The sequence below is a fragment of the Rhineura floridana genome, chromosome 10 (genome assembly GCF_030035675.1).
Source record: "Rhineura floridana isolate rRhiFlo1 chromosome 10, rRhiFlo1.hap2, whole genome shotgun sequence".
Lineage (NCBI taxonomy): Eukaryota > Metazoa > Chordata > Lepidosauria > Squamata > Rhineuridae > Rhineura > Rhineura floridana.
In genome coordinates, this window is record NC_084489.1 from 36,813,723 (window position 1) to 36,826,900 (window position 13,178).

General features: G+C 42.8%; 1 protein-coding gene across 3 annotated transcripts in view; it reads left to right on the forward strand.

The window, feature by feature from the left end:
• CPVL (carboxypeptidase vitellogenic like) overlaps positions 1-13,178 on the forward strand; it is a 93,215-nt gene that overhangs the window by 21,944 nt on the left and 58,093 nt on the right. For all 3 annotated transcript variants that reach the window (XM_061586048.1, XM_061586047.1, XM_061586046.1), the window contains 3 exons: positions 2,597-2,655; positions 3,856-3,935; positions 5,571-5,637. In XM_061586048.1, coding sequence (XP_061442032.1) covers positions 2,597-2,655; positions 3,856-3,935; positions 5,571-5,637 — 206 coding nt within the window. The remainder of the gene's footprint in view (positions 1-2,596; positions 2,656-3,855; positions 3,936-5,570; positions 5,638-13,178) is intronic.

Below are 13,178 nucleotides of genomic sequence, written 5' to 3' on the forward strand. Positions count from 1 at the left end.
CTAATGCTTGGCTGCATAATGACCATACATTTTGTTTATTTTATTTAAAATATTTTTAGACCATCCTAGGGCAAAAGGCTTCTCAAGATAGCTTACAAGATAAAATAGAATACAGTAAAACACAGTGAATTAAAATAATCCAGCAACAAACAAGAAAGCAGCTTTGAATGTTGAAGTCCATTAACAAAAAATACCCTTTAGGCTTTGGAAATATGTCTGCATCACACCATTATCAAACCTGACATGTGTCTGATATTTATTTATTTATTTATAAAAATATTTGTCTACCATTTTTTCATTAAAAACACCAAAGCAGTTGACAACACGTTAAAGACAGCCATAGAATAAAAGCATTAAAAATACAATAAAAACAAAGGTCAACTGTTGTGAAAAAAGCATCTTCTTATTTGCCTGCAGAAGCCTGGCGAAACATAAAGGTTTTCAGCAGGCACTTAAAATTTAAAACAGAAGGCTCCTGCTGAATCTCTGTTGGCAGAGCATTCCAGAAAATTGGGCCAATGACACTGAAGATTTTGTGTTGATGTTAAATTAGCCTTGTCGACTCAGGGGACAACCAAAGGTGCTCCTGCAGATGATCTCAGTGATTGAGCTGGGATATAAATGTTCAGGCGGTCCCTAAGATACCCTGGACCTAAGGTGTTCAGGGCTTTGTAAATTAATACAAGGACCTTGAACCTGGATCGGTAGTGGGTGGGCAGCCAGTGCAGATGTTTTAAAAGTGGTGTTGCATGTTGTCAGCCATGTGCTCCCATCAGCAATCTGGCTGCCGCATTTTGCACCAGCTGGAGTTTCTGAACCAAGGCCAAGGGAAGCCTCACATAGAGTGCATTGCAGTCGTCCAGCCTCAAGGTTACCAGTGCATGGACTACAGGGGTCAGGCTATCCCTGTACAGGAATAGCTGTAGCTGATGAACCAGAGAAAATTGGTAAAAGGCAGTCCTGGCCACAGAAGTTACTTGGGCCTCTAGTGACAAAGATGAATCCAGAAGTACCCCTAGGCTACGCGCCTGGTCCTTCAGAGAGCACAACCCCATCCAGAACAGGTAACTGGCCTATCTCCCAGACATGAGAACCACTTACCCAAAGAGCCTCCGTCTTCCGAGGATTCAAGCACAGTTTATTTGCCATCATCTAGTCTACTAAAGCATTCAGACACCAGTCCACAGTATTTATGATTCAGATGTTATGGAGAACTAGAGCTGCATGTCATCAGCATATTGCTGACATCTTGCTCCAAAACTCCTAATGACTGCTCCCAACGGCTTCATATAGATGGTGAATAGCACTGGAGAGAGAATAGTACCCTGCAGAATCCCATAGCAGAAGTGCCAGGGGGCCAAGGAAGCTCACCCAGTGTTACTCTCTGGATGCGACCCTGAAGGTAAGAGTGGAACCACCGTAATATAGTGCTTCCGATTCCCATCCCACTAAGATGGTCCAGGAGGATAACATGGTCAATGGTATCAAATGCCACTGATAGATCGAGCAGAAGTAACAGTCTCACATTTCCCCTGTCTCTCTCATGATAAAGGCCATCCATCATGGCGACCAAGGCTGATTCTGTTCTGAAACCAAGTCTGAATCCAGATTGTTGTGGATCTAGATAATCAGTCTCATCCAGGAATACCTGCAATTGCACTGCAACCACCTTCTCCACCACCTTTGCCAAGAAAGGGTGTTGGCGACTTGTCTATAGTTGTTACACTCCACTGGGCTTTTTAAGAAGTGGATGTACCACTGCCTCTTTCACAATCATGAAAAGATGAATTTACTACACCTATGATGCTCCATCTGTTGAAAATATTTTAAAATTCTCAACACAGTGATATATCATTCTTTTTTATCAGTCAGCTAGGTGCTAAAATCCTTCTGAAGTAGTTGGGTTTAGCTTTTGTTTCTTTGTCTTGGCAAGAAAAAGGAAATATTGAAATGTAACCAGTGCTATGTTTAATAGCCTAAAACAAATAAAAGAATTAATGCATACACTGAAATACTGAATCCATCCAGCATGTTGAAACTGAACCTTTTCATTTTGTTCAATATTGCATTTTCTTGTGTTATAAAATGACCAAAAGGTTAATTTGCTAATCTGCACCAAGATAGTGTCAGTGATGAAGTCTGGCCTAATAACCGTCCTTTGAATATATACTGTAATCACAAGAAACATATATATATAAATGGGAAAAAAGAAAAGTACTAGTATACAATGGCAAAACAGCTGACTATTTAATGCTGTGTAAGATTGTGAAAGTCTGCATGGTTAACTTAAGTAGCCAAACTGTTTAATAGTGGACTCAGGAGATTAGGGTTCAAACATACCTTGGTGATGGACTTATTGGGTGACCTTGGCATATTAGCCTGCAATCCTAACTCTACTTACCTGGGAGTAAGCCCCATTGAATTCAGTAGGACTTACTTCTGAGTAGGCATAGTTAGGTCTTGCTTCCTTTTCACCTGATCCATACAAATTATTTTGGTATGCCAAGTTTACCTCATGGCGACATCTCCTCATACATTTGGTGTGCAAATAATGCAAGCTGCAGAAACTTATTCTCCTTTCCTTTCATGTTGATAGTGTCTGAACGAAGCTTTCCTTGGACATCTAAGTTTTCAGTGCTCTACATTGACAACCCAGTAAGTTAAAAATGAATAAGCTTTATGTTCCAATTCTACCTAAAACTGTTAAAAACTGTTAAAAACAATCATTTCTTAAACCATGTGCTGATTCTGTAGTATCGGGGGGGGGTTTTCAATATTGCTGTTTGCAGGTTCAGGTCCAAATTAGTCATGATCACCCACAATATCTTTCTTCTGGCTCTTTGGAGTATAATCAAATGCCGCCTCAGGAAACTGTGGGTTTGAGCAGACAGATGGGGTGGGACTGACTAACCCATCCCCCCTGTTTTTCTGTTCAGAATCCATCCCAGTGAAGGGAGAAAGCTGTAGGAGTGATGGTTTGAGTAGGAAACACCTAGGGGTGTTAAATAGCACCTTCTTATTCCTGTGCTCAGACTTTCAGGCTCTTAAGGCAACTTTTGATTACAAAAGGAAGAGGAAAAATGCACGTGATTGCCTGTCATGTCTCCTTTTGGCCTTAAATCTGTTGCAAGTCAGCATTAAACTCTGATAATCTAGAGATGCTTGGGCATGAAGGATGTTGTCCATACTTGGACACATGCTATGCTTCACTTATATTCTGTGATACTTTATATCAAATTATTTGCAGGCATTGATCATTGGCATATGTGCTAACTTAGTTTTAGTTTTTTGTAATCGTGCTCTAATTTGATTTCAGCAGTAACACTCCTCTCTTCACTTCCTTGACTTATCTACCAAGATCTCAAGCAACATTCTTCAAATGTAACGAAATATTTTCCCAAAATACATTTTGTTACATTTGAAGGATGTTGCTTGAGATCTTGGTAGATAAGTGCCTAACAGTCATTGCAAAATTTATTTTAAACAGAGAAGGCTTGAAATATATCTTCCTTTTTCCTTTTTTAACTGGAAAAATTAGGACTTTGACTCTTTATCTTGGTTGAAAAGTTGCAATGTCCCTGAATTTTCTAGCACTTAGAACACTATGCTAGAATAATCCTAACCAGTGATAGAATAATTAAAACAAGTCTTAGTTAAGAAAGGTTCACAAACTGTAAGTCTGGAGGAGTCTAGACCTTTTCATGAACTAAGTGTAAAAACAGATTTTAGCTCCATTTACTACTGTAGGAGAAACCATATATCTAACAGAATATCATTTTGCTTGATGTCAAAAACAGCACAAGTAGTTGAAGGATAATTTTTTCACATATATTCTATATTCTATTTTACTTTCAGGTTGGAACTGGCTTCAGTTTTACAGATGATGAGGCAGGATATACAGTGAACCAAGATGATGTAGGAAGAGATTTGTATAGGTAAATCAGTCAATACAAGTAGAATTTTCTGCTGTTAATCTTTTCAAATGCGCCAGAAAAGTTAGTACTGCTGACATTTCCTTGAGAGCTTTTGAAATATTTATAGTGAAATGCTCTTTGTCCCCCTTGCATACCTTTCTCCTCCTTTCATTTCCTCTCATTTTATAAGGATCAGGTGAGATCAATGTTAGTCATGCTCAGAATAGCCCATTGAAATTGATGGACTTAAGAGACTTCAGTTCATTGACTTCAATGGGACTTCTCTGAGTATTATTTAATTGAATGTTACCCTTGGTACCTGTGTATAACAAACTTGTGCATGTATGTTCAGACATAGAGAATAGCATAGCAGATAGCTTTTAAACAGTTTAAGAACGTGCAGAGACTCATAGAAACCCAATTTGTTGATTACTCTACTTTATTAAGGGGATTGGTATGACAGCACACATTCCTTATAGGTATCTTCACTACTAAGTGTGCCAAGATCTTATGGCCTTTACAGGCAATGGTAGCATTAAGAATACATGTGCAGTTGTCCTTCATTGTGGAGAGGGATCAGTCAATGTCTGTCTGATTCCAGCTGTCACTTTAGAGTCCACATTTTTATGCAGCCCTCTCCTCTCCTTACAATCCAGATGATTGTGAAGGGAAGGTGAGCGTGCCCTGAATAAGAATGATGCTAGCCACCAGAGAAGGCACAAAAGTAGAAGATGTAATCCTCCTAAGTGGAAACTGGGATTTCTGGCATCAGTGGTCGAGTAGGCACATTTTAGTAGGCTGCTCAACAGGTGAATATAGCCAGCCTTATGTCACTGTGCCATGGGGCAGATGTAATATTTCCTAGCAATGATTAGATTTTGGTGAATGCTGTGCACTCTTTTCTTCTTGTGTATGAATTTTACACACCTTTCTGCCTTTTTGAGAAAACCATGGTGTGGTGTTACATCTGTTTCAGTGTTAGGTTTAATCTGGCTTTGTGAACCAACTTCTAATGTAGCTAGCCATGGCGTATAATAATAATTTTGCTGTTTTTGCTTATTGTTATTTAGCTGCCCTTCCTCCAAGGATTTTAGGGCAGCATATGCAGTCCCCACTTTCACCGCATTATTATTACAACACTCCTTTTAGGTAGGTTAGGCAGCTCAAGGTTACTGAGTAAGCTTTGCAGCTGAATGAAGATTTGAACTTGATTTCCCCAGTGTTCAGCCCAATGCTGTCTCCCCTGCACCACATTGGTTATGTGCCTTACTGCTTGGTTCCCCCCCCCCCTTTTCCAGAGAACGTGCACATATTGTGGTTGAAAACGTCTCTGTTTAAACACTAATTTTGAAAAGTGTGTTGCATGCACCCTAATCTGAATCATTGTTAATTGAGCTTATTGTGAAATAAAATGCCTATGGTAGGATGAGACTAATGCTATGACACTTTGATGTAGTTTACAAAACATGTTTTCTTTTTGAATGATACTGTCACGTTTACATGTGGCCGTGTTTTCACATGTGGGTGTCAGTTTGCTTCTGTGAAGGTGCAACTATTGAATAAGTTAGCGCAGTTTCATATTCCTCACTGCTGTGGTATTTCTCTGTAACCTTTCTCTGTGCAAATATTTTACCTGTACTTTATCTGTTATTTCAGTGCCCTCACTCAGTTTTTCCAGCTTTTTCCTGATTATCAGAAAAATGACTTTTATGCAACAGGAGAAGTAAGTTCAGATAGCTTTTAATTATTGAACTATTAATTCTCAAACTGTATAATTCATGAGCATGAAGATCTTCTAAGAGAAATTAAGGAACTTTATTTATTAAATGTATATCCCACCCATCCTCCCAGAATGTGAATTATGCTAAAGCAGAGATGGAAGTTTCTCCCACCTGTTGGATTGGATGTTAAGTTACATGTCCTAAACACAGGCAAAATGTTTAGCTGGCAAGATTTATTTAAACCTATTATATACATGTTCTTGAAATAAGAAGATAATATGTGATTCACTCTGGCAGAATTAGGAAAGTTTTTCTGTGTATTTTTCCCTGCAGGGCTAATGCCCCAAAGGGAAAGATTTAAACACTTCCTTCATCCCCAGCCAATATGGGATGACTATGGGAGCCCACCATAGTCAATGTTTTGCTTAAAAAGTTAAGCAACAAAGTTTATCCACTTGGATGGAGAGGCCAGTTATTTGTTTGCACCTGAAACTCCAGCTGATCTGAAGAAGGTCGTATAATAATAATAATAATAATAATAATAATAATATTTAATTTGTTTGTCGCCTATCTGGCAAATAGCCACTCTAGGCGACATACATTAAAATGAGATAAAATACAACAATAACAATGCAGTCATATTAATAACAGTAAATAAAATACTGGACAGTCATCTATACATATAAAAACAATTATATTAACAGCATACGATAGATGACAAGATCAAGGAGATTTACCCCTCCCAAGGACCTCAAAGGCCACGTCTTCAGGGCCTTGCGGAATACCTCTAGGGAAGGGGCATGTCGAAGGTCACATGGGAGGGAGTTCCAGAGAGTGGGGGCCACCACAGAAAAGGCTCTCTCCCTAGTACCCACCAACCTAACTATTTTGGTTGGCGGGATTGAGAGAAGGCCTTGTGTGGCTGATCTAGTTGGGCGGCATAGTTGGTGGCGGTGGAGGCGCTCTTTCAGGTAAGCTGGGCCAAAACTGTACAGGGTTTTAAAGGTTAAAACCAACACCTTGAATCGGGCCCGGAAAACAACCGGTAGCCAGTGTAGATCAAATAATACTGGCATAATGTGGTCCCGGCGGCGGCTGTTGGTAAGTAAGCGCGCCGCTGCATTCTGTACAAGTTGTAATTTCCGGGTCGTTTTCAAGGGTAACCCCACGTAGAGCGCATTACAGTAGTCTAGACGAGAGGTGACCAGGGCATGCACCACGAGTGGAAGCTGTTGAACAGGGAGGTAGGGTTGCAGCCTACGTATAAGGTGTAATTGATACCAAGCTGCCCGGCTCACAGCCGAAATTTGAGCCTCCATGGACAGCCTGGAATCAAGAACAACCCCGAGGCTGCGGACCTGGTCCTGTAGTGGCAACCTCACCCCATCAAACACCAGATCAACATCTCCTAACCCTCCCTTGTCTCCCACAAGTAGTACCTCGGTCTTATCAGGGTTCAACTTCAACCTGTTCCTGCCCATCCATCCACTCACGGATTCCAGGCACTTGGACATGGTCTCCACAGCCCTCTCCGGTGAAAACTTGAATGAGAGATAGAGCTGAGTGTCATCCGCATATTGGTGACACTGCAGCCCAAATCTCCTGATGATCTCTCCCAGCGGCTTTACATAGATGTTAAATAGCATGGGAGAGAGGATAGAGCCCTGTGGCACACCACAATTGAGAGGCCAAGGGTCTGAAACCTCATCACCCAATGCTACCTGTTGGCGCCTATCAGAGAGAAAGGAGTGGAACCACCGTAGAACTGTGCCTCCCAATCCCAAACTCTCCAGGCGATCTAGACGGATATCGTGGTCTACGGTATCAAAAGCTGCTGAGAGATCCAGGAGGACAAGGAAGGTGAGTTCTCCCCTATCCATTGCCCTCCTCATATCATCGACCAGAGCGACCAAGGCTGTTTCAGTTCCGTGTCCAGTCCTGAAACCCGATTGGTATGGATCTAAATAATCCGTTTCATCCAAGTGTGTCTGCAACTGATTTGCCACCACTCTCTCAATGACCTTGCCCAAGAATGGTAAGTTCGAAATTGGGCGGAAGTTGTTTAGGATCTGGGGATCCAAGGAAGACTTCTTTAAGATGGGTTTTATAATAGCCTCCTTGAGGGCTAGTGGCATAACACCCCCTTGCAGGGATGCATTAACCATTGCCCTGATCCCCTCACCCAATCTCTCTTTGCAGCTCATAAGGAGCCACGATGGGCAAGGGTCATTTAGACAAGTGGTAGGCCTTACAGATGAGAGCACCTTGTCCACATCCTCAGAAGGAAGAGGCCGAAATCGATCCCATTTGACCGGTTTGCAACTGGTCACCTCTAGCTCACTCACTGTATCCACGGCGCACGGAATCGAACTCCTCAGGTGCTCGATTTTATCAGCAAAGTGCTTTTCCAATTTGTCACAGGAGGCCTTAGACTGTTCCAAGGGTTCCTGAGCAGCTGGACCGACCAGGCTTCGGACCACTTGGAACAACCTCCTGGGACAGCACTCTGCTGATGCAATAGAGGCAGCAAAGAATTCCCTCTTTGTCGCCCTTACCGCCACTTGGTAGGCAGCTATTGCTGCTCTAACCTGTGTCCGAGCATCTTCGTAGTGAGACTTCCGCCACCGGCGCTCTAGTCGTCTCACCTCCTGTCTCAAAGTACGCAACCGTGGTGTGTACCATGGTGCTACTTGAGTTCTGTTCAGGTGGAGAGGACGTTTCGGAGCCACTCGGTCTAATGCCCTGGCGATCCTCTCGTTCCACTCCGTCACCAGGGTATCGACTGGGCGACCTTCGGCAGGTTCTAATTCCCCAAGCACCGTCAGGAAACCATCTGGATCCATTACTGATTTAATTTTAAAAATGTTTACTGTGTTGGATTGTTGCTTGTATTTTAGTATTGTTTTGTTATTTATTGTATTTTTATGTTGTTTTATGTTCACCGCCCAGAGAGCTATTGCTAGTCGGGCGGTATATAAATTTAATAAATAAATAAATAAATAAATCAGGCGCCTGGGGCGGACCATTCTAATAGGACCTTTACCCCTGCGGAGGGCGTGCGGCATCGAGAGATCCATCTTTACCAGATAGTGGTCTGACCATGACACAGGGGTAAAAGAATTGGCCCCTAACTTCAGCACACTACCCTCCCCCCCGGGACAAATACAAGGTCAAGAGTATGACCGGCTACATGGGTGGGCTCAGTATTACTAAGGCGCAGTTCCCAGGAAGCCATGGTTTCCAGGAAATCCCAAGGAGCTCCAGTGAGAGTGGTCTCGGCGTGTATGTTAAAATCACCCAGAACTAACAGCTCCGGGGACAACATTCGCACGTCCGAGATCACCTCGAGCACCTCGGCCAGGGAGTCTGCCGTGCAGCGGGGCGGGCGGTACACGAGCAGGATCCCTAAACTGCCCTTCGAGCCCAACCTCCAGTACATACAATCAACAAAGCTAGTCCCACGAAGGGGAGGTCTGGCAAAGAGCAACGACTCTCGGTAAATAACTGCCACTCCCCCTCCCCGCCTTCCAACCCTCGGCTGCTGTGTGTAACGGAAACCTGGTGGGCACATAGCCTCAAGAATAGGAGCTGAGGCTTCATCCAACCAGGTCTCCGTAATACATGCCAGGTCTGCACATTCATCCGGGATCAGATCATGGATGGTAGATGCCTTTTGTACTACAGACCTAGCATTACACATCAGCAGTCGAAGGTCAGTAGAAATCCTGCGTCCCCCAGCTTCCTTCTGGTTCTGGACAGACCTGGAACAAGGGATGGATATTATGTATCTATCCCTTGTTTCTCTACGTTGACATGGTCTGCCATCATTGGCATCAATAGCGGCTGGGCTACACAGGTGGGTCTGCATTGTTCTCTCAGCTTTCCAACACTGTGTATCATTGGCGATTACTGAGAGGGAGAGGGAAAAGGCAGCGGAAGGCTCAGCATGGTGCAGGACACAATTCTGGTGGTGTACGATTGGCTTCGCCACTGCACTGTACCATGCTGAGCTCCTTGCTGCCTTGCCCCTACCTCTCTTGGTAACTGGCAATGTGCAGCATTGGGAAACCTAGAGAGCAACGCAACCCCACCCATGCAGCCCTACCAGCCTCTGCCGACTGGCATATTTGAAGATGCTATTACTCTTTCTTTCCTATGGAAACACATAGCACTGTAGCATTTGGCCATTTGTCATGCTGATTTGCCTTCTTTCAAGGTGTCTTCCCACAACTCATTTCTGGCCCATCCCACCAGAATTATTGGAATGTTTATCAGTGTAAACGTATAGCTGCATAAATCTCCCATTATTTAATAATTGTATGGGTTTTTTTAAAAAAGAAACACCCCAAGCCCACCATTGTTGGAGACATCTGCACATACGTGCAAGAGAAAACAAGGGGCAAAAGTAATAGAAATGCAATAAGAATACTGTTTTGGAACACATCCTATAGACAGTTTTTTATGTATGTGTTATTTTAATTATATCATTTATATACCACTTTACATTTTGGGGGGGAACACAGCTCTAAGCTGTTTTTAACGTATCTTAAAAACATTGCAAACACGACATGACAAAATATCAGAACAGAACATTGCAAGTGAAAACTGAATACAAAAAATAAAAATCCAGTTTTATTTTTTAGCAACAGAACAGACTATCTTCTGAAACGTCAGAAAATGTTACAAGCATAAGTCAAATACAAAAATATGATAAAAAATCTACATGTTAAAGCATAACTAGTGACAAAACAAAATAAAGTAAAAGCTGTGCATACAGACACACACACACACACACACACACACACAGAGTAACATTTCCCAACACATCATTTGCTCCCACATATAAACCTCACTCTCAGCCATTCCTACCAGTCAACCACTTTTCACAATACACTGAACATGTTTCACAGCCTTCTCGTTCATCCACCTCCATCTATCACATACAGTGCCATAGAAACAGCAGCATAACAGCAATGCCCACCCAGGTTGGCCTTACTCTGTTCCAGTTCAGTCTCTCACACTGAGTGGTATTAAGCAACAAGAGCGTTATTATTGATTTTATTTTCAATATTTATACACCTCTTTTACAGTAGGTCATACAGTGATTTACACAACAGTCAGTAAAATAATGCAGCATGGAGTGGACCTTTCTGATGTTAAGAGATTGAATCAGCCTTGGTCACTTTGATAGATGACCTTTACCAGGAGAAGAACAGGAAGAGTGCGACCCTGTTGTTCTTACTTGATTTCTCAGCACCTTTTGATACCATTGACCATGGTACCTTTAGGAGCCAACTTCGGGAGATGGGTATCAGAGGCACTTGCAATGGTTACAATCCTATCTCCAGGGCTGTTTCAGACAATAGCATTGAGTGGGTGTGTTTCGGCTTCCTGTCAGTTGTGCTGTGGGGAGCCATAGGGTACTATCTTGTCCCCAATGCTGTTTAACATTTATGTGAAGTTGTTGGGAGTGGTCATTAGGAGATTTGTGGGGAGGTGTCAGCAGTTAGCTGATGATACCCAGCTCTATTTCTTGGTAACATCTGAACTGGGAGAGGCTGTGCAAGCCTTGGACCAGTGCCTGGACTCAATAGTGGGCTGGATGAGGGCCAAACTGACTCTGAATCCTAACAAGCTAGAAGCGCTGTGGGTAGGTGGTTTCTGAATCCAGTTAATTGGCTGCTTTGGATGGGCAGGTTCTTAGTTTGAGGATGCTCCTGGATTCATCTTTGATGCTAGAGGCCCAGGTGACCTTAGTGGCTAGGAGTGCCTTTTACCAGCTCCGGCTGGGAAGATAGCTGCGGCCATTTCTGGGCTGGGATAGCCTGACTGCTGTTGTCCATACATTGGCAACCTCCAAGCTGGATTACTGTAATGCACTCTATGCGGGCTGTCCTTGAGGTTGGTCCGGAACCAGGGCCAGCTCCACGCATCCCAGGGCCCTTGGGCCCCAGCACATGCTGCTACGGATTGCACTGCCTGCCCATTCCCTCACTCCGCCTATCTTTCTGTTCTGTGTTTTGTGGCTGTGTGCGCAGCTCTGCCCGTAACCAAGATGGCGGCTGAGGTTTCCCTAAGGGACTGAAGCCTTCACCGCCATTTTGGTTGATGGCATGCATGCATGTTACGCACACGCAGGGCTGCCATCAACCAAGATGGTGGTGGATGCTTCAGCCTCTTAGGGAAACCTGGGCCGCCATCTTGGTTAAGGGCAGCCACAAAACACAGGAAAGGTAGGTGGAGCAAGGGAACATGCGGGCTGTGCTATCTGCGGCAGTGATTCTGCCGCGGATCATGGAAGGGGAGTGCTACTCCCCACCCTAAAGGGCCCAACCTTGCCTCCCTTTAGAGCCAGCCCTGGGAGTGACTGTTCACTGGAGCAGGATATCACCAATATGTTACTCTGCTGCTGAAAAAATTGCACTGGCTGCCCATTAGCTACTGGCCTGTTGGTTTTGGTGTATAAAGCCTTATACAGATTGGGACCAGATATCTGAAAGATCATTTTATCCCTTATATACACAGTTGATCACTGTGCTCTACATGTGAGGACCTCCTGCAGATACCATCTCATTTGGAGGTCCGTTCTGCACAAGATAGGAAACGGACCTTTAGGCACCTACCCTTAAATATTAGACAGGTGCCATCTCTGCTGTCTTTTTGGTGCCTATTGAAGACCTTCCTCTTTAAACAAGCCTTTTAAGCAGATACCTTATCCCAGTCTACATTTGTGTTGGAATTGCTCTTTAAGATGTTTTTAAATATATTTTAAATATTTATTTTAAAATATATTTTAAAGAAGTTTTTAAAGATGTTTTGTTTTTGAGATTTTTTTGGTGTTTTTGTTTGCTGCCCTGGGCTCCTTGTGGGAGGAGAGGTGGGATATAAATTTAATAATAGTAATATAATCTGAATAAGCAACAGTTTTTCTGCCTATTGCATTTGTTCACTTAATATTGTCTTATTCTCTCCAGTATTCTGCAACTTCATTGTTTCTAGATGCTAGTTATGATTCTAAAATTCATAATTATATAGTACAGAATGTAAAACAAGTTTTCCTCATTATTATTTGGACAATGATATTATTTGGACAATTTATATACCACTTATATTTCTTTATTTATTGTCCCGTTCTTCCTTCCAAAGGAGCCCAGGGCAGCAAAAACAACATTTTAAAAACAGCAACAAAAAAGAATCTAAAAACAATTACAAATGAAAACATTCTTCCATCCCGTAATCTCTAGGTTGCTAGGAACAGTCCCCTTCAGCCATTAAACACCTGGGTAAACACGAGTGTTTTAAACTTCCTCCTGAAGGTCAATAATGAGGCAGACAAATGCACCTCACTGGGGGGAGCATTCCACAAATGGGGAGCCACCTCTGAAAAAGTCATGTCACTGGTCAGCACCAAGTGGGCAGCCACCGGTGGCAGCATCACCGATAAGGCCTCACCTATTATATTTGTTTATATTTAAACAAAATTCTAAGCAGTTTACAGCATAAGTTAAAACATATTAAATAACATATTAAATAAACAGCAGAC